Here is a 27,170-nt window from a genome sequence, read left to right on the forward strand (position 1 = left end):
CCCAAACTGATTAAAGTATGTATCCCATACGCTTTATCATACCCAGGAAAGTCAGTGCTCTTGCATATTACTGAGACTATCATAATGAAGTGTAACATATCTGATACTTTAAGAACAGTAACTGCTTTCCAAATAATTATTTCTCCTTTTGCAGCAGAGCTGTATGTAACACATAGAGCCTATAGCAAAGAAATACAGTAGAAGACACTAATAGAAATGTTGGTTTCCTCTGAATACTCTCTGTTCACTCCCTCGAAATAAGAGAGCATGTCTTATAAACATAAAACATGATTGTGATCTCCCTTGGAAGAGCACAAGCCAGGAGAAATGTGATCTTTGTTAGCTGCAGGCTCTCCTACAGCTCACGGCCAGCCATACGCTGCACACTGTCCTGTGGCTGTCTTATGTTCCCAGGGTAGTGGGGGTTTTTCGGTGTCAGCAGAAGATGCCATAAAGACAGACCTTGTTAAGAGCACGGAGAGCACAGACCAGGGGGTCATCTGCAACTCCATCCCAGCTGCTGGGCTCAGTGGTTCAGTACAGGTGGTAGCTCTAAGATCCCCATGGCTGAGACTGCTTTCATAAAATGGGGGGAAACCTGCCAAGAAGGCACCTCTCATGGCTAAAATATTGTCATCTTCTGGCTGAGGATACAACTCAGTTTCCAGGCAAGTTTTTGTGGATGAGCGTCCTCGCAGCACAGCACAGGAGTGAAATGAGGGTGGCTGCAAGACAACTTCACATGACCTGGGTTTTGGCCCAAGAGAAATTTCCCGGACAGCCCTAAGTTAGAGCAGCTTCCCCTGGGATCCCTCGCAGGATCTCTGCCCCGTGGCAATCCACCCGTGCCCAAGCCTCCCATGCCAGGGCTTGCAGCTGGGCTTGATGGAGGCAGTTCTCTACATGCCTCACCATTTTGTGTCTCGCAGGTAGGAGTGGGAGTGAAACCTCTCCTCCACCCCTCCAGATACTCTCACTGTCTCTCTACCAGGTACTAATACGGGGCACTCTGTTTCTTACAGGGTGGAAGAGAGAATGAGGAAAGTAATTTTTCTCCTGCCCTAAGCCCTCTCACAAAGTGCTTCCAGATCTCCAGGTGAACAGTGCTCACTCTCTGCCTGGTGCTATTTTCTGCAAAGCACTAGTTCAGACCAGTGGCAGATTCTCATAAAAAACAGCGGCAGGATGCAATTAATATGCTGTAAAAGTCCTAAGTGTCAACTGGAGAAACCGTTTTAAAGCACTTCTAGATAAAACCCCTGGGGAGTGCTTTTCTTACCTTAAAGGTGCCTATTTTTTTGCAGTTAACTGTGATCTAAGCAGAGATTCAGGTAGTAATAAATAAAATCTCTGGAAAAACTCTTGGTAGAAAGAAAAGCAAGGAAACACCCAACCAAGCTTAGAAATGCAGCCTTCTTTTTTGAAGGGCAAGGGGTAAGAACAGGAGGAATTTGATCTTTTCTCCTGAGTCCACATGGGGTAGAAAGGAAGTAAAACAAGGAACACCGGAGAGGTGCAAAGAAAGCCTTAAGCTGGAAATTTTGGAGAAGAAAGAGTTAATGCTTTTAAGCAACCATCCGTCCTCTTACCATAGATAAGGGTGCATTCTAGTGGCAAAATCCATGCAATGCAGCTGCACAGATGACTGATCTAAAAAGAAACCTGGAGAATATGAAGCTTTGGAGGAGTGTGTGCCTGTGTGGAAGGGGGGTTGACCTGAATCGCACATAAACCTCGCTCAGAATTAGCTGATCCCTTTGAATTTTCCACTGCCCTGGTAGATGCCCCCGTGCTTGAGTTTCTGAGCAGACTCCCACTCTTGCTTCAGCTCACCCCCCTGCTCCAGGTGTAACCCCTGAGCACAGCTGCGGGGGCTGCACACCCCAGTTTTGGAGATTCCCTTCCCTGCGCTTCCAGCTTCCCCGCTCCTAGCGATGAATGAGAACCAAGGGAGGCAAGTGAGAAGGACCAGGGCCGGGAGAACTGTAACCCCGAGGAATGCAGCGGTGGAACAAAAGACAAGCTGCCCAGGACAGGGGATGAGCCCTGCAAAGCGTTTTTTTTTTGTTTTTTTTTTTTTTTTTATCCCTCTTTTCTCTCTCCCCATTTTGTGCGGGGCAAGAGGCACAAGAATGAGCTAAAACGTGCAAATTGGACTTCACATGGCAAAATTCCCCTTCTTTTCTGGCATGCCCTAAGCAACAGCGAACTTTTCCAAAGAGGAATCTAACACAGTCCTTACAAGCAGCCCCAGCCCTGCCTCTACTCATTGTCCGGCCGTGTTAACCCTTGCAGTTTAGGGGTTTCAGGGGCTCACCCCGGCACAGGGCAAAGCCTCACTGCGGTTTTAAACCTAGCCCAGGGGCAGAGGAACAGGAGAGGAGGGCAATGCAGCCGTGCCCAAGCCTCCCATGCACACACAAAGGTTGCTTCCTGGGCCCGGGCGGGCGACAGTAGCTCCCTGGCAGGCACCCAGCCATCTCCTCCTGCGCTCACCTTTGGAGCGCATGGGTGCTGCGAGAGTCCCCAGCCCGCCCGCTACCCAGGCACCAGATGGGGGTCCACGCCTCACCAGCACGTAGGATCAGGCCCTGCTAGCTCAATCTCGCACTTCCTCCCCAAACTCAGAGCCCTGACCTCTCCCACCCAGCCTCCCTGCAGCCCAGGCTGCCCTGCAACCCAATGGCAACCGCTTTTTTTTTTTTTTTCCCCCCTTAAACCGTGAAGATCTGAACTTTACCCCCCCCCCCCCCCTCCCCGATCCTCGGCCTCCCTTTCCCCCTCCTCCTCCCCTTGTCTCTCCTCATAATATTATCCTTGATCACTGCCCGGGGTTTGAAGCCCAGAAGTCAGGAGCTGCGTACCCCACCCCCACGGCCCGAGCGCGCACTGATAGGGCCCTCGCTGCTGGCACCTAGTCAAGCTGAGGTGTCATTGGGATCTCAAATTGCAGCGAGGGGCTGGCAGGCAGCCAGAGGCAGTCTATTTAAAAGACAGCCTGTTCTGCAGTATTCAGTCTCTTTAGAAACTTCTCCAGGGGAAAAGTGTTGGGAGATCTACAAAGTGGATTTTTTTTTCCTCTTTTTTTTTTTCCCCTTCCCCCTGATTTTTTACCGCTCCTCTGCCGACTTTGCAACAAAACACTCCAACTTTGCAGAAAACTTTTTTTATTATTATTCTTTTGGTCTTTTTTTTTTCTTTGCAAATCTTGGAAGAGGAAAGCGGGAGAGTTGAACAGAGCCGATCGAAACACAACTTTGCTTCATACCAAGCTTCCCAGACGCTCGCTGCGTCGGGAGAGACTTTTTCTCCTTCAGAAGAAGAGGGAGGGGAGGGGAGCTTTGCATCCCCTCTTCCTTCTCCTGCGTTTTCTTTTTTTTTTTTTCTCCTCCTGACTGCTTTGATGCATTATTAGCAGGACACTGGTTTTCAAGGAACTTTGCTCCCTTCCCAACCTGCCTCCTCCCAGCCCTTTGGGAAGTGTGCGTGCGTGAGTGAGTGAGTGTGTGAAATCGCCGTCCCACCTCCCCAAACCCCCCTGCTCCCCCACGCCTCCCCCTGCAACCTGTAGGCTGTGCAACCCCTGCAGGCTTCGCTCCCTTTCCCCCCTCCTTCCCTCCCTCTTCTTTGCGCTCCCGCGGATCGCGGTGCGAATTCCCCCTTTCGAGGCGAGAAAAAGCTGAAAGGAGAAACGGGGGGGGGGGGGGGAAAGACAAAAAAAAAGGAAATCTAGACGTCCCCCCCCTCCCAACCCCAAAAGAAAAGCAGGAGGGTCTCGCACCCCGAGAATAAACCCCAGAGTGGGGCGCATGCAAGCAGGGGCTGCACTTCCCTTTCTGAATTTAATTTTTTAAAATTCTTTAATTTTTTCTTTTAATTTTTTTTCTTTTTTTTTCTTTTTCTTCTTCTTTTTTTTTTTTTTTTTTTTTTTTTTTGCCCCGAAGGGGCAAGCGGAAAGCCAGCGCCGCCCGCTCCCGGCAGCCCCCCGCGCCCCGTCCCGCAGCATCCCCGCCGCGATGCTGCTGCGGCTCCTGGTGCTGTTGGGCGCCTGCCCGGGGCTGTCGCGGTGCCTGGGCTCCTTCGTGCAGTGCGAGCCCTGCGATGCCAAGGCGCTGTCGCTCTGCCCGCCGCCGCCGCTGGGCTGCGAGCTGGTGAAGGAGCCGGGCTGCGGCTGCTGCCTCACCTGCGCCCTGCCCGCCGGGCAGCCCTGCGGCGTCTACACCGAGCGCTGCGCCCGCGGGCTGCGCTGCCTGCCGCGCCAGGGCGAGGAGAAGCCGCTGCACGCCCTGCTGCACGGCACCGCCGTCTGCCTCAGCGAGAAGAGCTACCGCGAGCAAGCCAAGGCCGGTGAGTGACCCCGATCCTCCATCCGCAGGTCTTCCGGATGCTTATCCGCCTTGCCGGTTCCTTTTCCATCTTGCCGCCTGCTTTTTCCACCCCACCGCCAGCTCCCGGCTGCGTTTTCCTTTCCCTCGTTCCGGGTGCTCTTCCATGACCCTCCGCTTGCTTTTCCGTCTTTCCGGCTCCCTTTCCATCTTTCCGCTTGCTTTTCTGCTCCCTCCCACTGACTGCTCTTCCCTGCCCCCGCCTCTGCTTTCCCATCCCGCCGGCTGCCTTTCCATCTTCCCAGGTGCTGTTCCATGCCCCCGCTTGCTTTTCCGCCTTCCCGGCTACTTTTCCATCTTTCCACCCGGTTTTCCATCCCCACCCTCCCCCCGCCTGCGCTTCCAGCCCCCTCCCCCGCCGTGTGCTTTTTCGCCTACACGGCTCCTCCATTCCCCTGCACTACCACCAGCTGCTTTTCCATCTTTTTGGCTACTTTTCTGTCTTTCTGCCTGACTTTTCTCTTTCTCTCACACAGTTACACACTCTGACTGCTGTTCCATCTTTGTAGCTATTTCCCCATTCTTTCTTCTCCCCACCCCCTCCACGAGCAACTTTTCCAAGCTCCCAGTTGCTTTTCCATCTTTTCTGTCTGCTCCACTACCACTTCCCCTGGCTGCTCTTTCACCCCTCTATTGCTTTTCCACCTTTCCAGCTACTTTCACATCTTTCTAGCTGTTCTTCCACCCACACCCGCTGCTTTTCCATTTTTGTGGGTACTCTTCCATCCCCCTAACTGTTCTTCCATGCCCCCTGCCACTTTTCCCATCCTTTCCATCTGTGCTCCGGTCAAACCTCCTGTTGCATCATCTCACAGCCTCCCCCACCCTGCCTTCCATCATTGCCTCTTGTCTGCCCCATCTCCAGTGGAAAGGTTTTCTTTACCCCCTTCCCAGATGCATCTCCTTAGTCACAGCTGCATCCCAGTCCTTCCCCAGTTGCATCCTTTACATCTTTCCTGCATCCCTGCCTTCAACCCTCTCCCTGACACCTGTCTATCACCATATCCTCCACCTTGCTCTGGGGCCTGAGCTGATCTCTGCAGATTGAAGTACAGAGGAGAGCAGGGCATCTCCTTACAACCAACAGCCCCATTCCCAAAGTCCTCAGCCACCCCCAGGTTTGTTGCTCTGCCTCACATTTCCTCCTTGGAATCACTGCAGCCTGCACTTTCTGTCTGCCAGCTGCTGGACCTCTTTGTTGGGCGATGGGTTTTAGCTCAGGGAGGTGAAGAGAGCAGGTGCATTAGGGACAGGATATGCATTTGCAAAACATAATGGTGGTGTGGCTAATAACGGGAAAGAACAGGTTAAAAGCAAGCATGAAGGCAAGCACAGCAGCACCAGTGCAATGCCAAGTTTCTGAAATGTTTGCACCTTGCACGTGACAAAAGCATGAAAGAAAGCGCTCCTTCATTTTGGCACTCATTTCACTCCCATTTCTGGATCCTGTAGCTCATGTGAGGACAGATTCCCTATATTCTTCCAAATACATCTGTATTTCTGCCATGGTGTGAAGGGGAGGTAGGGGAGGGTGTCCGTATGTCTGGGGGACCACTTGGCAAAAAAAAAAAACGAAACAGAAACCCTCACTTTTTTTGGTCCATGAAAAAGTCATTTCTACTTGTTAGCAAGCATCTGCAACAAGAATCCTTTTCTCCTTTCTAGCACCTAATAAATCTTGATGCTTTTATTATTTTTCCCCTTTGCTGCTTGCAGGCAGTGGTTGTGTTGCTATGCTCCATCCTTCAGAGCAAAACCAAATTCTGTGTGTAGTAACTTCCCCCCTCCCTCAAATGACATCAGATGTCCAAACTCTCTTTAATCAGCCAGAAACAGCAAAGCTGAGCTTGGTTTTTTGAAGGGTGGCTGGAAGGGATGAGGGTTGGGAGCCGACCTGCACAGGGAGCAGAAGGTGAGGCCAGGAGCCACGTTCCTGCCATGGAGCCCAGGAAGCTGGGCAGTCACCGCCGTCAGCGGAGATAGGCGAAGTATCCCGGAGCGCGTCATCCTGGTGTTTATTTACTCTGCACGTGTGTGTGCGTGGCAGGGGCAGGTGGTGTGGTCAGGAAGGCAAAGCCATGCAGCTGAAACCCAGCAGGAGAGCAGGGCCCATCCTTGCACCTGTGCCGAAGGTGCCCCATACAAACACCTGAAAAAGCTTTGGCGCTTGGCTCCCAGCATGAATCTCCTTCTGTTTCACCTGCCTTGCACTTCCCTAAGAAACTGGTCCTTTAGCAGGTGCTTTGTGTGAAAATTTTAGCCAGGTCCCTTGTAATTCCACTGCTTTTGATTTTCTTGGGATGGGGAACACCCGTTGAATGAACAAGGAGAGGGACAGTAAAGCAGCGGCAGGTTTGTCATGCAAACCAACCCCCTGGCACCACCTGCACTTCCAGTTGGGACTCCCTGAATGCCGCAGGGGCCTCTTTTTGACACGTTTTGTTCACAGACAGCAGATGAGCCTGGATTGGAAAGGCTGCTGCAAGAAGCCACAGGAGACCAGCAGGCTCCTCTTGAGATTTATGCAATTGCAAAAAAGAAATAAAAAATAAATCAGGAATTCCTGAGGATGGGAGAGAGGAAAAAAGTCACTTGGCATTCAACTGGTAGTGTGTGAGAACAAAGTATATTTTCATAGGCATGTTTCTAAGCAACAGGGCAAGAAAAGAAATGAAGTTTGACTTGAACTTTCTGGCCTCTGCCAGTTTGGCCAGCAGCGCAGGGACCGTGTGCTGGGGAAGCTGGCCTGGCCCTCCCATCTATCAATGACCAAAATTGGCCCTGAGCTGCGAACCACTGAGAAAAAATCAGCACTCTGCAAAATAAACTATGTTACAGTGGTGAGGACTAGATCAAACTGCATTTCTATCTATTTCTGCTCTTGTGCTGGCCAAGTTTAAAATTGCAGATGCTTTCCTCCTTATGGACAAGGTGGAAATGCATCGAGCAGCACTGCAAGAGCCAGAGCCTGGGAGACCAGGCTTTGGTCTCCTGTAGAGCACATGTCTTGCCCGGGGACGAGATGCTTGTGCAGTTTCCTCATATGTATGCTGGGAACAGTGGTACTGAGAAATGCTAGAGGTAATGAGCAGAATGTCCTCCTGGTTTGTTGAGAGGTCTGAAACGAAAGCAAGTGTGGGATTAAAGAGACTTAGTAGGGCTTGTTTTAAGTAGATGGATATGTAGGTACTGACAGGATGGTCCCTGTAGTCCTTCCTGCCACAACAGACACTGTCCTTCACTGAAAGCCAAACATCACGTCTGCAATTGACTGTTCCTGGTAAAAAAATATGAATGAGCTTCATTTATGGCACAGGCTGCAGGATTCTGGGTTTTCTATGTTTTGTTTAGGTTTCCTTTGAAATATACCACCTCTTTCCATTTTTCTCCCCTGTGCTCCTGCCAGACTTCCTCCTGCTGAGACAGCAAGGTCAGGCTGAGCACCGGGGAGTGGAGGGCACAGATTGGAGCCTGCTGCCCTAAAAAGGCTCATGGAAAAACAAAGGTTGTCAAATATTTCCTTCTCTCTCGTTCCTGCTCTCTTTCTAGAAAGCGAGCAAGACTTGGCAAGTTTCCTCATGAAACCGTGAGCCAACGATAACCAGGAGGGGAAGGGGGGGGTTTGCAGAATTAGCCCTAAGAAAATCATCTTTGCTGCGTCAGCTGACAGGAGGAGGAGGACTGCTGCCGAGCCCAAATTTCCTGCAGCTCGTGTTTGGTGCTATCCTTTATTGCTCCCCAACATATTTTCCCCCACCCCATTCCCCCTTCCCTTATTCGCCTGCTCTACATTTGGGGATGTGGAGCTTCAGGGGTGAGCAAAGGGGATGTGACGAGGCAGGTGGGCAGCTCCATGTCGAGATCCGGGATGAGGGTGAAGGTAGGGGTCATGGAAGCAGGGCGCTTGGGATGCACTATCCTGTGCACATGTGTCACTCTGGGAGGGACCTGGCTTGTGCGAGCGGCAGGTCCATTGCGAAGCAGCTCCGAGCTGTCAAGGTGAAAGCTAGTATCAACAGGCCTGCAAAACCTCAGATACTAAACAGGAGAATCTTCATTTTTCTTTTGATCTGGAGTTTCAACAACAATAACAATATATCCAAAAAAAAAAAAAAAGTGAAATCCATCAGGTGCCAGCAAGAGAGCTGGGTTTCTGCGGTGTGTGTGTGTACGGGGGAGGAAGGGATAGGGTGGTTCAAACAGGAAAGGAGGGGCCTTGGCTGGAAGGATTTTTCAGCAGCCTGGTTTCTAAGGAAGGAGGGAGAATATTAAGTAGTTGATCCAAATGAAATTCCTGCCGAGTGCCAGCAGAGTTCACCGGAGAAAAGACGTGGCTCTGTGCGTGCGTGCATGAGTGATAGAGCTGGCCCCGAGCTTCCACGCAGCCCTGGACCCACTCCAGGTCAGTGCAGGGAGCCCCTCCAGAGCCTGCACCACCACAGCGGAGAGCAGGAGCTGGTCTCAAACGGGAGCCTCTGCAAACTTGAGGAATGCTGGAGGAGGCCATTGTATCTCCTTGTGTCGACACATAGGCAGCAGCAGCAGCAGCAGCATCCTGTGCCCAGATGATCGTCGCGGCTTTGGCACGTCAGTAACATGAGCACAGTCATGTGCGACTGGAAGCGTTTGCCTGACTGCGGGGTGTCCCCTCAGGCTTGACAGAAGGGGGTAGGAAAGATTTGGTACCTTCTGTGCCAGCTTCAAGACATCCGCCGGTGTCTTTGTCGCTTAGTTTGTCACACGTGTCAGGGCGGAGGGGGGAGGAAGAGGAGGAGAGGCGGCGGCCGGCGCTGCCGCAGGCGGAGCGCGGTGCTCTGCTTCCTCCTAACGACCACTGGAAGCTCTGCTCGCCCCGGGCCGAAAGAGCCGCAGATGCAGGAGCAGCTGCGGGAGCTGCTACAGCAGCGTTTCCCAAAACTCTTCATGCAAACTGAAAGGCCTGGGAGCAGCCTGGGAAGGGTGGCGGGAACCTCAGCCCCTCCGGGGCTTGCCGTCCTCTGCTCGGCGGGGTGAGCTAAGAGCAGTTGTAGAGCAGATAAAAGTGCCCATGGCACAGCAAATCCTGGCTGCTTTTTTTCCCCCCCAAGCACTTAGTGGCACAAATTCAAGGCCAGACGTAAGTGGAGAATTTGGCTGGAACACACCTGCCCCTCAATGTGTGCTGCAGAGCAGCAGGATTGATGTGCACAGGGAAGATATGCGTGTGAGTATATGCACACATGTACCCGTGTTCACACGCCCACACATGCCTGCATTTAATGTGTGCAAGCACACACACGGAGCAGTCTTGTCTCTGGAGGCAGAATGGTTTCTAGGCAGCACACACAAACCTCTCTTAGATGCGCAGGTTCTGGTTATGACTGGCACATCAGTATTTTGCCATCAAGATCAGATACTGGCATACAGATCAGCCTACCCTATCCTCCCACTGAGGGCTCAGAAATGAGATGCACCAGGTGAGCATATCAAACAATGGGAGGTGAGGAAGGAGATAGATGCAAGATCTGTCCTCCTCTCAGCCAGCTGTGTGGATCCAAACTCACCCTGTGCTTGGAGGTGGGTTGTGTTTTCTGGCTAGACTAAGATAATACACTAAGAGATTTCATAAGGGCAAATTTTCCCATATCAAACAAGCAAATTCTCCACAGCGAAGGTGTGAAGTTGTGACTTGTAAAGGACAGCCAGTCCACCTGCCAGGGCAGTGGTGCCTGGTGTTATAGGTGGAGGAGATGGTGCCAGGGGCCCTGAGGTCTCTGGGATCCTGCAAACTTCTCTATGCCCAGGCAGCAACCACTGGCCTTCAGGAAGGTGTGAAAGAAGAACTGAATTGGGAAAAGACGGCACATTTGCTGAGATGTAGCAGTGGAGGGCAGGAGAAACAGCCTCCAGCACTGACCAGAGGAAGCTATAGGACCCAAAGACATGATGCACACAGAGGTCAGAGATGATCCAAAGATCATCTTTGGCCATGTGAACTCACTGGCAGCCAGCCTGATAACCACCTAGTCATTTATAAGGAGGGTTTTTACAGGGAAAAAGTAGATATTATTTGTTTATCATCAGGACAGGAATAGCCAAAAGTATGAGGAGGCTCTGCTGGTGAGAAGGAGAGGGATGCCTGACCCCCCATGCTGGAATCCCCTAAGACCTGGCCCACTGGGTCCAGCGAGCATGAGCCTCCACACTGGGTCTCCCCAGGGTGATACATAGGGCTGCCTGTGGGATGTGGAGTGGGGCAGCAGTTGTGCCTGCACTCCTGGGTCATGGGGCTGCCCATTTAAGATCACTGGGCACGGTTCATGATTCATGCCTTGGGTCAACCTGGAAGGGTCCTGTCACATCTAGTGACATCCCCCATCCTCTTGCCACTCAACCCCCACAAGACACTGTGTTCCTTTGGCTGTGTAGCCAAGGCAAGACCCAGCAAGATGTTGGTTTTGAGGTGGCTCTTTGATGCAAGTGATATGAGGGGACCCCTTAGTGTTCATGTCAATCCACTGCTTGAAGTTAATCCCAGCAGGGGCCAGCACAATGTGTTTGCAGAAATTTGGGACTCTGGGTGATTTGACATGGGCAAATTTGCTCATTTCTTAGCATGTTTTGGTAAGTCTTCTGTCTGTTTCTGATGTTTCCAGGACAAGTGTGAGAGAGACTCTGGTCAACAGGTTAAATTTTGAGGAGGCATGTTAAATTTATGCTTGTGAAGTCAGTGGGCATTTCTTGTGTGCACATGCACAAGGCCTTGTTCTCACTATTGCCCTTATCTCCAGACCCCTCTGATATTCCATCATTTTTCACTGTAACTCCACCCCAGTGGTGCTGTCTCTTCCATGCAGAATGGGGGAATGTGGGGTCAGTATCTCCCACTCTAAATGGGCACACCATTCCCTATTAGCCTGTCAGGGCTTGATCCTGCAAGATGCTGAGCACCTTTCCTTGAGGGCCAGAGAATCAAAGGCTTTAGGGCACCTCTCCCCTCAGTGGGAACCAGCTGCCTCAGTCCTCGAAGGACTGTGGGGCCAAAGCAAAGGCTGTTGGCTCTGGCAGAGTTGGAGAGCTCTTTGCAGCTTCAGGCCTCGAGGGCTGTTGTTGCAGTTTGGTTTGTTTGCTTGTTGGATGGACACAGCTGGCTCGCTGATGGAGATAATTGTTATGTTGATGGAGATGACTTGTCTGGTTGCTATTTAAGGGCAGGAAGGTAATCCTGACAGATACTTAAGGAAATGATTGCCTAGCTAAACAGAAGAAGGAATGTTTCTGAAAGGTAACTTTGGGGGCAAAGTTGGCCAATATTCATTATTCTTTTTTGTAGAAAAACAGTAGAAATATTTTATTTTTCCAAATACAGATGGGATTAATCAGAAGATGATTAAATCAACAGAGCCATTTATTATTCATGCTTAAGAAATCAGATGTTATGTGTTAGACTAATGATGAAAATCTGTAATTAAATAAGCCAGTGAAAACTATGGAACCTGGCTTTCACTTCCTAATTTAAAGGAGGTGGTAGAAAAGAAGAAAAGTTTTACTGGGGAAGAATTGCATGCCTTACACCTGTCCAGCAGTCAATTATGCTGCTGCCACAGCTGCATATATGTCTTAAGATACTTTAATTATATCTAAATACAAAGTGATATACAGTCATTGCTTTCACTTGTGCGTCTTTCTTTCCTGATGAAATAGTAGATGTGGGTGAAATTTTCTGCATCATTTCATAGCCATTTCAGCATCCAGTTATTTGGTTTTGTAAAAGCAGTGGTGGCCTGAGGTTGCAGGAGAAGCAACAAAGTGCAGCAATGATTTTATCATTCCAGAAAGGCTCCAGATCTGTGGCAAGGGGTGATTAGTTGTCTTTCATGGAGCTTCAGACCCCAAAATGGAGGTCTGTACCCTTTTCTACATCAAGAGACCCACTGGGGTTTTTTAACATTCAAAAACATCTTTGCATCATGTTGGACCAAGAGAAATTGCTGATGTATGCAGTGGTACAGGGTGGAAAATCGCTAAGAGAGGCAAGACTCATCCATTAGGATCAAACCTGGGCAAATTTCTCCTTATCAATATTGTCAGAATGTGAATGTCAAGCTTCTGATACTTTTTTGTGGTCTGATTTAGGTGGACTGAGAGATTAAATAACAGCCAGGCCTACTGCAGGCAAAGGCTTTCTGAGAGAAGGAGCTAAGGCAGAAGGGAGTCCTGAGGGCAGAGGTTGGAAATGTCATCCCTCAGAGGTGGTAATAGTCGGGATGGACGGTACATGTGGTGATGTGTCATCTGGTGCTGACACAGAGATGAGCAATGGATGATCTCACACAGCTTTTCCATCTGGTTTAAGGCAAAACTGTGAAAGTGAGGCTGAAGGCCTAGAAGTTAATCCAGGCTAGGCTGGATTAATCACAGCTGCACACCTGAAATACTTTTGGCATTGTAGCAGTTCTTGTCCAACACCTGACACAGGTGCATCTCCACACTCCACCTTCATGTGCCTTTTCCTCTCTCTTTGTGGTGGGCAAGGGGTTTGACTTTCTTGGCTCTTCCAGTTCCTGACTGCTGTTGAGGCCAACAGAGACCCTCAATAACCAACTGTGGAGAAAGATCTGGGCACGGAGACCACCAGCTTCTGGTGGGAGTAGGGTTTCCCGGAGTCAGCTCCAGTAGGACATTTGTTAAAACTTCTGCTCAACATGAAAAAAATCAGATTCAAGACCCTGTCCAAAAGGCAAAAGTTGCCTTCATCCGTAAGCAGGCCAGAGAGCTTAGCATAACCTGTAGTGACCGCATTTTTGGTAGGACATCCTTTTCTCAGGATCCTCTCCTTTAATACAGGATTTTCCTCTTAATTTTGTACTGTTCCTAAGGTAAGGAGCTACAATATCCACACTGACTTCCCAGCTTTTGATAGTCACCAGCAGCACTCTTTTGGTTATGGGTCAGCTTCTAAGGCCTGACTCTACTATGATTAGTAATACTTGGGTTTCAGAAACCAAAATTGCATTGGCATCTTGGCAGCACCTGCTTTTAATTCCAGGTTTCTTGATGTCTCATGTATATTGATACCAGTCTTCACACAAGTTTTAAAGGCAAGCCCCACATATTCCAAGAGGGCAAATTACCTACTCCTTCTCCCTAGTTACACTTCCTCCATTGCTGTCACTGAGCTACCTGCATCCAAAAAAGTCCCTCTTCCTGCTTTTTTTTCATACAATAATGATAGTTGATGGACACTGTTAGGGTTCTCTTCCAACCCATCACACCTCCTTCATTTCTACAGTCACAGTAAGCTTTTGTCCAAGTCATCTCTGGTGGCCAGATGATCAAAACAAACAACCTTTTGTTTTCATTCAGAAAATGTTAAAGCATTTGTGTTCTCATCTTTTTGCCACAAATAAGCCCTGTGGAGAAACTGCTGGTAAACAATTCAATGATGCCTTTTAGGAACTAATCCAGATTTTCCTCACCTTTATTGTTAGTTAGGCAGAGACTGTCATGCAGTCTTTTCTGAGTTTTCCTTCTTTGCTCTTTTCTGCTCTTAGTTTTTTGGCAGTTTGGTATGGGTTTTGCCTCCTTTATTGCAACCAATGAAATCTGCCACTAGGGTGGATTTATTGGAAAAGATGCAAGACTAAGAAAGGCTGAATTATTTCATGCTTTCCAGGAAGGAAAAATATATCTTGGTCACTCTAATATTGAAAGATGATTTATTTAGATTTCTGTGGGCCATAATTCAGCTCTCAGCTTCTTCTGCAGTTTCGGCATATGGAATGGGGAACATCTGCAGTCTCCAGATGATGTGAAGGAAATATGTTTTATCTTCCTATCATCAGCGCATCAGCAACAGGAGCTTCTTGATATAAATCTAGTCCTGAAAAACTTCCTTCCCCTCCACTTGCCAGTTCAGTTCTCTGGAAGATAGCTGCTTGTATCAGCCTGACATTTCCTGAACAAAGTTATCTAGCAACAGAGTGCCTGCAATTTTGCAAGATGGTGCACATCAGCATCATTTAATTGAAACGGATGGAGGTTTGTTCATCATCTTACTGGAGGGCAAAACTCTGGAAAGTTTCCCAATTCTTTTTTGGTTAGATATTTTGGGTTGTCTCTTGGACAGAAATCATTGTCATGAGAACCTAGAGTCTCTGGCTGTGCTGCCTGTTGACTCAGACCCTCACCTGGTCTTGGTGTGTCTTGTATGTGCATTGCAAACTCCCACACCTGCATGGAGAACTGATTGTAAACAGATTTGGGAACTCCTTGGAAAGAGACAAAGACAACACCTCCTGTTCAGCCCCAGTCTTTGCTTTTACATCTCAAGCAGTCTAGCCCATCAGCTGGTGCCCAAGCTTGGCTCTTCCAGCACAACATGGGTGCTTGGAGACTGCTGAACTAACAACTAGCAATGTGTAGGGAAGGAGCTTCCATCATGAAGCTCCCCATATCCAAACCTGCTTTTCTCCTTGCTTTACAGAATTGCTCTCAGAGAGTTTTATTTTGTGGCTGCAGCAAGGAAGGACAGCTAAGGAAAGCACCATTTGGCACCTAGCAACACAGATCCTTCCTTAAGCTTCCAGTTCCCATAGCTGTACCTTTCCCACCTTCATGGCATTTGCTGGCACTGCGGAGAAGTCATGCTGATCCAGAGATCCGCTCCTACAGATAGGTCCTGCACTTCCAAAGCAGACCAAAACATGAGCTGGTTCTCTTGAGAGCTCCTTTCCCACATGCCGAGCTGCGTTTCTCCCCCATCCAGCTCTGTATGAGGACTCCGAGGTCATCAGGATGATGATCTCCCTTTCCCATGAATCCTGTGTGAACCTGGGGGCAGCCCAAGCACCTGATATTCACGCTCTGCAGGTGAGCCCTGGCTGATACAGCAGAATCTTCATCCACAGGTTTCTGCTGAGGAGACATTACTCACCTGAGAAAGAGCTGGTCTTCCAGGCTAGTTCAGCAAAGCCCAAACAATAACTTAAAAAAAAAAAAAAGGCCACAGCCATCAGTGCTTGCTCTCTGAGGCTCTTCAGGGATCCTCCTGGCTCTTGGCTTAATAAAATGGAGATAAGTCCTAGCCTTCCAAGCCAGCTCTCTGGATGCTTTTCCATCTCTTCTCTGAGCTTGGTCTTGCTGATCCATATCCTTCCCTTAAAAGGTGTCTCAGTGGAACAAGGGAGTGAACAAGTCTCATCAACTTCCACCATGTTGTCACAGGGATATAAGATACTGGAATACCCTGGAGCCCCTCTTCCAAAAGCTTGTGTGGCTTTTGAGCAGTGGAGTGATTGGATTCTGATCATCTGTCTTTGGTAGGTGACTGGGTGTGGTGGGGCAGAGTGGGTGTTTCTGAGAGCACTTCACAGTGCTTTGACTGCTAAAGACTTTCTTCCACACTCTGCAAATCACAAAAGTATTTTGTTGCCTTTGGCAGCTGTTGAAGTTCCTAATTCCCAGGGAAGGAAATATGGTGTGTGTTTTCTTACTACTGCTCCTGTGTCTGCAAAACAGCTTGGCCCATGGGAACTACATCACAGGCTGCAAGGGGACCAAGACTGAAGAGGTGGTGGGAGTTACCTTTTCTTAACTTCAGATGTTTGGAGGCCTAAGTGTGATCATTGGAGTCACAGGAGAAGAGACTGTAGTTTCCAGAGATATGTCGTTCCACCCTAAAATCAACACCCAAGCCAAATGATGGGGCTGGTCACATTTTGGAGGGTGCAGCATCTCTGCAATGACTTACACATGGAGTTTGACCATGCAGAACACCTCAGTGTTAGCATTCAGGTGTTATGTGACATAGATTTGTTTTAAGTGTCTGTTGCACGTTTCTGAGACTTGTGGGAGGTGGGGTGGCAGTCCCAGCAGGGCTGCTGTTTTTGTGTTCTTGGTGTGTGGTGTCTCCTCTGAGCCTCTCATCACCTGCAAGTATTACCAGCATGCTCCCTCGCCAGTCCTTACCAGACAGACTGCACCGGCCTGATGCCGAGACCCCACAAAGCACAAAAGTTCGTTCAAAGTCCAAGGCATATTGCAGCTGGCTCTCCAGCAGACAACACCCTGGGCTAGTGGAAGGACTGGCTGGAGCCTCCATCCTCAGCCCTGGCTGCTCCACCTCCAGTTGGTGCCAGATGGCCTCGGGCTGGGCGGCTGCCTGAGCTCACTGCCTGACCTCACCAGGGCGGTGGCCTCAGCAGTGACCCCAGCCCAGGCACAGCGCCTAGGCTCCTCCACTGACCACCCCAGCAGGGCTGGGGGCTGGTCACCACCGGGCCAGGGGCTGTGCCTGTGACAGGAATGTAAACGAGCTGTTCTTCGTTAGGCGGGTGAAAGCTCCTGGGCTTTTGCCTGGGCTGAGTCTGGTGGCCTCTCGGGAGCTCAGGAATGCTTTTGCTCAGTTGTACTCTCCCGCTGCCAAAGGGTGCAAGATGAGATGACACTCCTAGCTTTGCATCCCTTCCCTGCCTGCATTATCCCTTCCCTGCCTGCATCTTGAGAATGCAAACACAGTGGCTGTCTCTGTGTGCTGACCAGGAAGGAGGAATTTTTATTGTCACATCATGGCCACAGGTGCAAGTCCAGGTCAGGGAGGAATTTGCCTGCCCATTCCAGTGTAGGTCAAGCATGTCCCCTCCTCTGGAGTGGCAACAAATGGGAAGGGCAGCTGGGGAAAATACCCAGGGTTTTTACCAGCCAGGTACCTAAGAAAAGAATTCCTGTATAAACCGCATATGCAATGAGCACCTCTGCACAGAGATGGCTGAGTCTGGGGACAGAGGACGGACTGGGTAAATTCTCAAGGTCTCCACCAGTGACTTTTGTGTTGTTCCTGTGCTAGAGTTTTAGTTGAGATCCCCATTAAGTCTTTCTCCAACACCTTCCTGCTTAAGTGGTGTATTATGTTAGTGCCTATGCTGTAAATAATAATGATCATGATAATAATCAAGAGGGCTGTTTAGCAGGGTTGTGCTGTGGTTGTGTATGTACTTCTTAGGTGCATGTGGCTTTTGGGGGTGGTGTTGAACAGGACAGCAAGTTCTCTAGCAGCGGGCTGTGGCTATAACGAGCACGGATCATTAGGAGCAGCAGTCAATAGATCCTTTCTGCCAGAAACCAATGAAAATGTGTTACAAAAACTCAAGCCTCCCAGCCATTTGGAAGAAGCTTCGTGCTCCACTCTGTAATGTCAGCAGGCAGGGATGCAGTGTTCCCACACACTCCACTCTCCAGTGTGGATGCACCCATTACCTTACTGGGAGCTCACATGGGTCCAAAGCGTCTGAAGCCCAGGAGCACCAGGCTGGGTTTTGATGCGGAGCAGGATGATATGTAGTCTGCTCTGGGTGGTATTTGTTGAGGACAGCAGGCAGCCAGACAGGAGCAATTTGTGGCTTCCCAGAAACAGTGCCTGGCATTTTGCTACTCCCCTTCCCTTCTGCAGGGAATGGTTGGAAACGGTTCCTGTTAGGGAGCTTCCTCTGGCTAGCCTGGAGTGGGGAGAAGACACTATGCCCTCAGCCCAGGGCAGAGGACAGCTCACACTCTGCTGTGGGTATTTTCTGCCTCCCAGGGCTCATGGACATCAACAGCACAGTCCTTTTGGCCTGGCCTGGGTCAAGAGCCTTTCCAGATGCTTGCCCCTCTTTCTTTGGGCAACAGTGGATCACACCAGATGTGAAGCCATGGGGTGGCTCTGAGTTGAGTCCAGTCTCCTGCCTTGGCTGTAGGGTCAACATCCCTTTGAGGTTGCTGCAGCCCATGTGCCACCTCCAAGCTAGCCAGGCATCCTCGGCTGGGCCAGCAGTGTAATTCTTTTGTGTCATTTGTCTGTGCCAGTAAGCTTGGGGCCTCTACTGAGAGGTGATCTCCTCCTGAGTTGTGGGGAGAAGGACTGGAGCTGTGCAAGCCACCCACCTCCTGTTTCCCACTGTCCCTCATCTGGGGACACCATGAGTAGGGACTTCCTGCCCTATGCCCACAGGGATGCAGCGTGCTTTGTCTGTGCCTTGTGCCCCCAGAGAGGCAGCTCTGCCTCTGCAGAGGGTCACCAGGCTGGCAGGCGGATGGGAGTAGGCAGGAAGGGGCTGTGTGGCAGGCCAGAACCTGACAGTGAAGGAGGAGGAACGCCAGCCTCCTTGCTGAGTCTTAAACACAAGTAGTACTCATTTGAGGACGTTGCTTCTGCCAGCACATCCTCAGGCATGGAGGCACAGCGATGCCAATGCTGCCTGCCATGAGCCAGCCTGGGGGCAGACAAAGGTTAATGAATGAGCTGGTGGGTGAGGATGGGCATGTGCGTGCAGGAGCTCTAGAGATGCTGGCATATGTGTCTGGTCCTGGTGGCAGTGGGCAGCTGCAGGTTGATGTGGATGGGCCAGCCAGGAAGAGAAGGGAGGGGCTGCATGGGTGCTGCATGCCCCAGCTCTGCCTTTTCCTCTCCTCTTGGCACTGGGAAGGTCCCTTACCAGCTGCCCAGAGCTTGTCAGGAGTTCCTGTCAGAGACCTCTGCCCTTCAGTTTGTCAAAATTGGCTTGTTAGAAGAAGGGCTTGTGTCAGCTTTGTTGTTGGAGGAAATTAGGCTATAAAAAATATTAGAGGGTGGAGGAAAGGGATCCCTTCAAGGCATCCATGGAGCTGTCACTGGGATATAAAGACCCAAACTAGACACCACTGCTGAGTCACAGATGAAGGAGTCCCATCACTTCCATCCCTTGTTGTATGACATCCCAAGTGAATGTTCCCACTTGAGGGGGAGCACATACATGCCAGGGACAGTGAAGGGGTCAGTTCCAGGTGGTTTTTCAGCCCTGCAGAAAGCACTGGACTCGGGCTGGGATCTCAGCAGCTTTTAGTGCACATCAGTAGCAAGAGCACAGGGATCCTGTGGCTCCCATCTCTCCTTGCTGAAAGGGCCCCACATTAGTCCTCAGCTCACTCTGGCTTGCTGGCAGCTTTAAGGAGAGGAGGGATAAGGTGCTTGCAAGAGGGTAAAGCTGCTGACCTTGTGAGCAGTCTGAGCTGCTGCAAACACCCATTGCATGGCGAGTCCTGGGGACTGGACACCCTGTACTGTTTTTCTGACTGAATCCTCACTGCCTTGTACCCTTTATTTGTTATTTGTTTTTATTTGTTAGGATTGCCCTAAGAAGCTGTGCCTCACTTATTTGTTATTGCAGAGGTAATGAGCTGTGCTCCTCTTGTGCTGCTGGGGGGTTGCCAGAACCAATGTGAAACCTCCGTCCCCTTATTACTGTAGGGCAGCCCAGGGAGATACTTCGGCAGCGCCTTCTCCAGCCCTGGATGTGGGTGCCAGAGGGAATTCCTGGGACAGAACACAGCGTGTTTCATTGCCATAAGTAGGGCTTAGTCACTGCAGATGCCTCTGATCTTCTTTTGGACCTTGAGTTACCACAATATCTTTTGAGGTAAAGGATGTGCTTTGGCTGCACCTTGTATTGTTTCATTCTCTGGGGAGTAATTCCCAGTTTACTCAATCTCTTCTCTATCCCCTGTCTGTCATCCTCTTAGAGTAGAGGAGCCCTGATCTGTGCAGGCAGTTGAGTCCTGCAGCAAGGAATAAAACCCCAAGCATATGAGCATCATGAGGCAAAATGGCAAAATGATCCCATCCTGGGGAGCCATGTGAGTCCTGCGGATGGTGCAGGGAATTGTTTTTGTTGCTCTGAGCAGTTAGGAGGGTGTCGAGTTGGGGATGCAGATCCAATGCTGCTCTTGTGGAAACAGAAAAAACAAAGGGCCACTGTAATAAATAAGTGGCCAGGAGAAACTTTCCATTTTTTGCTGGGACAGTGCAAGGTCACCTTGGCAAGGAGGAGTAGGAGACTGGGACCTGTGACTGGCCTGGTCACTCAGTGACCAGCCTGTCTGCTCGGTCACCTCCAAACCCTGCAGATGAGGTGTGTGTGACAGTCTGGCACTGCCATCTGCCACTGAGCGTCTCGTCTGTCCCCCTGCTGGGCATCCTCAGACATCCCTGGGCAGCAGTGGCATCCTTGTCACCTTTCTCCCTCTGGTGCTGCATCTGGGTTCCAGGAAGCAGTCGGTCTGCAGGAAGAATCCTGTTTGCCTTGTTGGGGGCATATCTCTGCTTTTATTTTAATCCTGAGCCTTTTTCCCTCCTGTAGGAGGGGATGAGCTGGGTTTCACTGGCATAGAAAACTGCAAGAAATTCAGCAACAGATTCCAGCTATTATGATGCTTTTCCTTCTGCTGCAGTGAGTTTCCTCATGGTCACTTGCTGGTCCCAGCACAGACTTGTCATCAGCACTGGACTTCTGGGGATCCAGGGGTCAGGAGACCGGGAACTTCAGGAGCTTTAAACTGTATGCAAATTTAATCAAGAAATAACCTTTTTTCACTCTGGTGGTTGTACTAAATGTCACAAGTCATCTAAGTTTAGACTGTCACCAGCTTGCTCCTATATATAACTGCACAGAGCTCCTGACTGCATCCTGCCAGCAGAGGTTATGCTGGGGGGTCTACAGGAAGATGAGTGCCACGGACAGAACCTAAACATGGTCCCCCTTTGCTGTCAGTACCATCAGTGGCAGTCAGGCAGCATTCCTTGGCAGTGTTATCCTTAGCTTTGCTGGCTGCTTGGTGTGTGCCAGCAGATGGGAGCTGGTTTGGTCCCATGAGTGGGGCTGCAAGCTGAGGACCCTGGAGATCCCAGCGCTTGTCAGCTGCATCTTTGGTATCACTGCTGAAGTGCCTGCCCAGCCACATGGTGGCTGTGCTGAGTGATTGACCTTGGCTTTGGAGTTGTCTCATCTTCAAGCATTCCTGGCTTTTGCTCTTGCCTTCTCAAGGCAGGGTGAAGTACGAATTCATTACTTAATCCTCTCAGCATGGATAAACAGGGGCTTCTCTGCCTCATTTATGTGTCATCTGACCCTTCCTGGAGGTAGGATCACCCTCACACTGGTCTTTTTCCACAAAAACAATGATGGCCCTTGTATGTAGAAATGCATCCTAGACCTCCAACTCCTCCATGCACTCTAGACACCTTCCTGTCCCAAGCTCAGAATTCACACAAAAACCTTGTGAAGTCCCACACAGTGGGATAAAGCCAGGGCTGTAGGCAGCAGATGGGAGAGGGATTTCTTTGGTTATTTGTTTTCATCCTGCCTGGTGCAAAGGTCTCCTTGGGGATTGGGCAAGAGGCTCTCTGTGCAAAAGCAAGCCCTACTCATCTCATGGAGACCTGACAGTTTGGTACCCCTTCCCTTGCAGAACGGGAGTCCCGGGAGCATGAGGAGCCGACTACGTCGGAGATGACGGAGGAGACCTACCCACCCAAGGCCTACCGGCCCAAGCACGGGCGCCTCTCTGAGCTCAAGGCTGAAGCCCTGAAGAAGGACCGCCGGAAGAAGCTGACCCTGGCCAAGTTTGTGGGCATGGCCGAGAACACAGCTCACCCTCGTGTCGTCATCCCCGAGCTCCGGCAGGAGTTTGAGCTGGTGGGTGCCTTCACCTTCCCTCCATGGGACTCCCATGGGAAGGTGACTGTGGGAGGGCATTTACCCCAGGGAAATGGGTACTAGTGGGGGGGACCTGGGGGCTTTTGCAGCTGGGAGGTTCTGTGAGGTGCTTCCCTTCTCACATTTGATCTCCCTGTGTGCAGGGCCCGTGCCGCAGGCATATGGAGGCGTCCCTGCAGGAGCTGAAGAGTAGCCAGCGTATGGTGCCCCGTGCTGTCCACCTCCCCAACTGCGACCGCAAGGGCTTCTACAAGAGGAAGCAGGTAAGATGTTCCCCATCCAGGAAGGCTTTTCTCTGCTGCTGCCGTCCGTGGGAAGGATGGAGGTTTTTCCTCTGCTGGGTTGGTTGGGATGTTGCTGAAAGCATCTCCAGACACATTTGGTGGTGGGTGGCCTTGCTGATGGCTCCAAGTGCCATCTGGCCTGAAGCAAGCATCCTGAAGGAGCTGGTGAGGGAGGGGGAAAATTCAGAGAACCCTGGGCTGGGGTAGCAGCAGGGATGGGGATGTGCTAAAAGCAGACAGCAGGAGCCAGATCCTACCCAGGGGATTGCATCACTGGTGTGAGAGAGGTGAGGCCTGATCCCCAGGGAGGGAGCCACAATGTTTGGGGGCCAACTCCTAATCTCTGCCCTTGGGTGTCTCCCCAGTGCAAGCCCTCCCGAGGTCGGAAGCGTGGGTTGTGTTGGTGTGTGGACAAGTACGGCATGAAGCTGCCGGGGACTGACTTCCTGAGCGGAGACCTGCAGTGCCACGCGTTCGACAGCAGCAATGTGGAGTGAAGCCGCATCCCCTCCCTCCGCCCCATCACTATCTACCCAGACTCCCTTCCACCCTCCCCTCTGCACCTCCCTGCGCCCCGGGACTCCAATTCCTTTCATCTCATGTAAGACGAAAAAAGAAAGGAAAAGAAAAAAGAGAAAGGAAGGAAAATGAAAAAAACAGAAAGGGAAAGAAAGAAAGAAGATAAGTAAGGAAAGGAAAAGTAAAAAGAGAGAAAGAAAGAAAAAAGAGAAAAGAAAAAAGAAAATTAAAAAAGAGAAGAAAAGAGAAAAGAAGAGAAAAGGAAAAAGAGAAGAGAAAAGGAAAAAAAGAGAAGAGAGAAAAATAAACTCTGAAGAAACTGAGGACTCGGAATCTACAACAGCCTTTTGACAACAAGGACTCAGCAAGGGAAGGATAGAGCCAGAGACAAACCAGCCATGGCCACTCTGCCAACCTGCACCTCTCCCCAATGCTGCCTGCACCCCTCTGCCACAAGCAGAGGTCACCCTGATGTAGGAAGTTCTCCAAGTTGGTGATTTTCCAAGTATGGGTTTTGGGCAGGTTTTTTTTTTTTTGGTTTGTTTTTTTTTTTTTTTTTTTTTTGGTGTTAGCTAGTTGATTTCCGAAGGGTCTTGAGAGAAAATCTTGTGGCCACCAGCATTCCCCTTGCAGTCCTCCAGTGTCCTCCCCATATTGCTGGGACTCACCTGAGTTGATTGGATTTCCATCTCAAATGACTGCCCCTATTCCAGGCAGATTTCAGCAAGGGAGGAGGCATGACACTGTTGGCTTTGTGTCTGGAGATGAGCTGGGGAGGGAAACACAGATCCTGCAATGGCACAAATACCCCCAGAAAATATCTGTGGACTTCCAAAAAAAATCATCCCAAAAGGAAATATAGTCCTCCCTGTCCAGTTCATCTTGAATGGAAGGTCAGAAATCTTCGTGGACAAGCAGGACTCTGACCTTCGTCCATCCAGGTGTGAAAGTGTATGCATATGTGTGTGCATTGATGTGGCTTTCCCTCCTTGCAACACTTCACCTTGAAATCCGGAGGTTTCAATGTAATATGCAACTGGGGGATATGCTGCCCCTCCCAAAAACAAATAATAACCTGCTGGGTTAAGCACAGAAGCAGAGTTATGGAGGAGCATCAGTGCCTGTGGAATCAGGGCCTCATCAACACTGAGGGGGTGCATCACTGTTCAGACTGAAGTATCCCTACATGGGGCAGGGGAATCAGGGCCAAAACTCTTCACCACCCTTTGCTACCACAAAGATGACCAACTATGGAGATTTATTTTTTTTTTCACAGCCAAAAATGTGGTTTGCTCCAGGGGAAAAAAAAACCCCAAACCTCCATTTTGTTTCATCATGGTTTTTTGTTAAGGCTGGTTTATAGCTTTCCCCGTGGGTAGGAAAATGCCAGTCTCCATCCTTTTGCATTGAGGATACTGCTCATGTTGCCACGGCTGATTCCCACCCTGCAGGAAGATCCTGTGATGGGCCCTTGCCTTTAACCTGGGACCCGGCTCCTTGTTGAGTGACAGCAGCCACCGCACCATGGAGACCCACTGCCTTGGGCATGCTGGGACAGCCCTGGGCTGACTTCCTGACTCATTTGTTGTTTTTAATGTTTGCATTTGATTTTGGGACTCTTGCCTCTTGCTTATCCATGACAAGGGTCTCCACGATGTTGGTGCTGGGAGGAGATCCTGCAGCAAAGGGAAGGAAAGAAAGGAAAGGGAGCTGTGGAGTCTGGGTGCTGCTGTGGGGAAACACACCCACTGGGAACCACATCCTACTGCCACGGCTGGAGCTGGCAGCCAGCACTGGCCAAAGGACACAGCTGATCTCAGGGGGAAGGTTCCTGCACCCTCAAATCCCCTTGAGCTTCCTGGACCTGGGCAGAGAAAAATGGGGGTCCACAGCACCATTGGGACCCCACAAGTGGGGAGAGGACAAGAGGGATTCAGCACTAAGGGGTTCTGGTGAAGATTTCTTGCCATCACATGTTGGGAGCCCTCATAGCCTCCCATGAGATGACATAGTCCCCTAAGCACCCCGTGGGGGCCCCCTACGAGGACGTTACCCTGATGGAGGGCAGGACTGGCCACCTGCCAAGTGACAGTGGGGGCGAGTTTTGCTGATGGATTTCAACGGAGACCCAGCAGTACGCCTTTCAGCCTGGGGACAAAGCACCTTCCTGTGCTGAAAAGAAGGAAGCATGCCACCAAATGTAGATCTGCCCCCAATAAGCCTGTTGGAGTGGGGTAACCCCCATGTTGCTGGAGGGGAGCACGGTGGGGGCTGAGAGAGGGACCCCTCCAGGCTCTGCAGGGCTGATGGAGCAGGGTTGGTTTAACCAGAGTGGTGGGTTAATGCTGGGGTGCAAATGGGGTGCAGAATGGGGTGAAGATGGCAGGAGGAGGAGGAGGAGCTTGTGCTAACCCCAAGGGCCACTGGTCACCATTGTTGACACTGTCCACTTGCTGATCCCTGTGCAAAACCTCCTGACTGTTTTAGGCCAGTACCACCTTTCCCAGGACCCTTCCTTCCTTCTCTCTTCCTCTTTCTTGCTTTTTTTGTTTGTTTGTTTGTTTGTTTTGTTGTTTAATTTCCCAAAACTTGAAAGCCTTTGGCTGCAGAGAAAGAAGACGTGCCCCCGGGGTGGGATGGGAGCAGGCAGAGGGCAGCAGATCCCCATGGACCTTGCCTTTTGGGGAGGATGCTTTTGCAGGGTGTGGGTTAGCTCACAGGGCCCCATGGTGGTGTCACAATGAGGCCACCATGGGCACTGGGAAGGGGGCACAGGGTGACTCTCTGTCCTCTCCCTAAAAAGCAAGTCTCCATGGCCCTGGGAGCCCAGAGTACCAAAATTCATCCCACACAGCCTCCCTCACCCTGCACATCCCATGCTGGGATGGCATTGCCTGTTCTGTCCCCACGAACCTGGGGGGAGGATGATGGGCATTTGGGTTGCGCCACCCTCACCTCCCCAGATCACCTCGGCTCTCAGGATGGGGCACCAGGTGACCTCCCCCAGCTGCCCACTCCCTTAAGGATCCCCAGCAGGACGAGGCTGTTTACAGGCTGCACTAATATTTAGGACTGGGGTTGGAGCCTGGGTCAGGCTGGGAATGAGAGTGACTTCAGGAGGGGTTGGTCACCCTCTGGGGTGGTAGTGATGAGGTGCTCCCATTCTCAGCACCCAGCAGCACCCCTTTGCATTTAGGGTGAGAGAACCAAAAGGGGCAGATTTGGAAGCTGGGGAGGGTTCACCAGGAGGTGCTGGTAATTTGTGCATCCGGGGGTCGTGAGGCTCAGGGGTGTCTGGCTACGGTATTTGCGCCGAGCCCATGTCAGTATCTAGGATGCGAGCTGAGAAGGAGAGGACAAGGATGGCTCAGGACAGCCCTTCCACCACATCTGCCCCGGGAGCTGTGCTCAGTGGCTGGGCTACCCCTTGTCTGTACTGCAGTGGGCTTTGAAAACCACTAGTACAAGAGCATTTTGCACTATTTCTCCGCTCTCTCCCCTCTTCCCCTTTTCTCCACCTTCTCCGTGAAAATTCTTCTTTGCTGTTGGTTTAGTTTCCTTTTTTTTTTGTTTTGTTGTTGTTGTTGATGATTTTTTTTCCCCCAAATGGAGCATTGTATATTTAAAGAACCGTCAGTTCACCTCGCTTCCAGACTGCTGTCCTGGCCCTGGCTAGGAGCCCTGCCTGCTGTGGCCCCCTCCCCAGCCCCACCAGCCCCCGCCACTGCCACCGGGACAGACGTCACCGCGCACGTTACCCACCGTTCTAACACAGTTGTTAAAACACACCAGATTCCGAGTTTCCTGCCTGGTTTTTATCTTTAAGCAATACTCACTACACATTTTACGGTAGCTTTTTATAGCTTTACATACATACGGTAGCTCTGTTGTTTCGTTTTGGTTTTGTTGTTTTGTTTTTTTTTTTTTCCAGTAAACAAGAAATACTCATAATCTTACTGGTGGGAAAAAAAAAAAGCAGTTTGTGAAAAACTGACAATGGAAGAAGAGCTTAATGCTCTGTTTAGCATTTTGTACTTAAAAAAAAATCTCACATTTTATTAAAAAGTGAAGATTGCTGTATACTATTTATTCAACTTATAATTTATGTTACTCTTTGATCTTTGTCTTTTCTCATGACAAAGCATTTATTTAATAAAGTTATGCATTCAGTTAGTTTGTGCCTGACCCTCGTGGAGCATCTGTGTGCTGGGGCCTGCCAGTGAGCTGCTCCAGCCCCAAGCATCCCACGACCACCTGTGTTGGGTCCCTTGGGGGGCTCAGCCAGCTCCACATGGGTGCTCAGGGAGGTACAGGGCATGGAGCAAAATGGTGGCAATGCTTTAGGGAAGCTTTTGATACTAGAGCCATCTGCTAGGCTAGTGGTAAAAGTTGCAAGTTTAACTTTACAGCTTCTTGAAAGCAGAGCTACAATTTTTTTTTTCTTAGAATTTTCTTTGCATGGATGTGGCCGTGGGGCACAGCACACACGTTCA

General features: G+C 50.4%; 1 protein-coding gene across 1 annotated transcript; it reads left to right on the forward strand.

Moving 5' to 3' along the window:
- Positions 1–3,032: 3,032 nt before the first annotated feature.
- Positions 3,033–26,837, forward strand: IGFBP5 (insulin like growth factor binding protein 5). Its single transcript, XM_082285071.1, has 4 exons — positions 3,033–4,347; positions 21,627–21,853; positions 22,018–22,137; positions 22,524–26,837. The coding sequence occupies exons 1-4, from the start codon at positions 4,017–4,019 to the stop codon at positions 22,653–22,655; spliced, it is 810 nt and encodes a 269-aa protein (XP_082141197.1). The 5' UTR covers positions 3,033–4,016; the 3' UTR covers positions 22,656–26,837.
- Positions 26,838–27,170: the final 333 nt, after the last annotated feature.

Source organism: Coloeus monedula (genome assembly GCF_965178545.1).
Source record: "Coloeus monedula genome assembly, chromosome: 7".
In the NCBI taxonomy this organism is placed as follows: domain Eukaryota; kingdom Metazoa; phylum Chordata; class Aves; order Passeriformes; family Corvidae; genus Coloeus; species Coloeus monedula.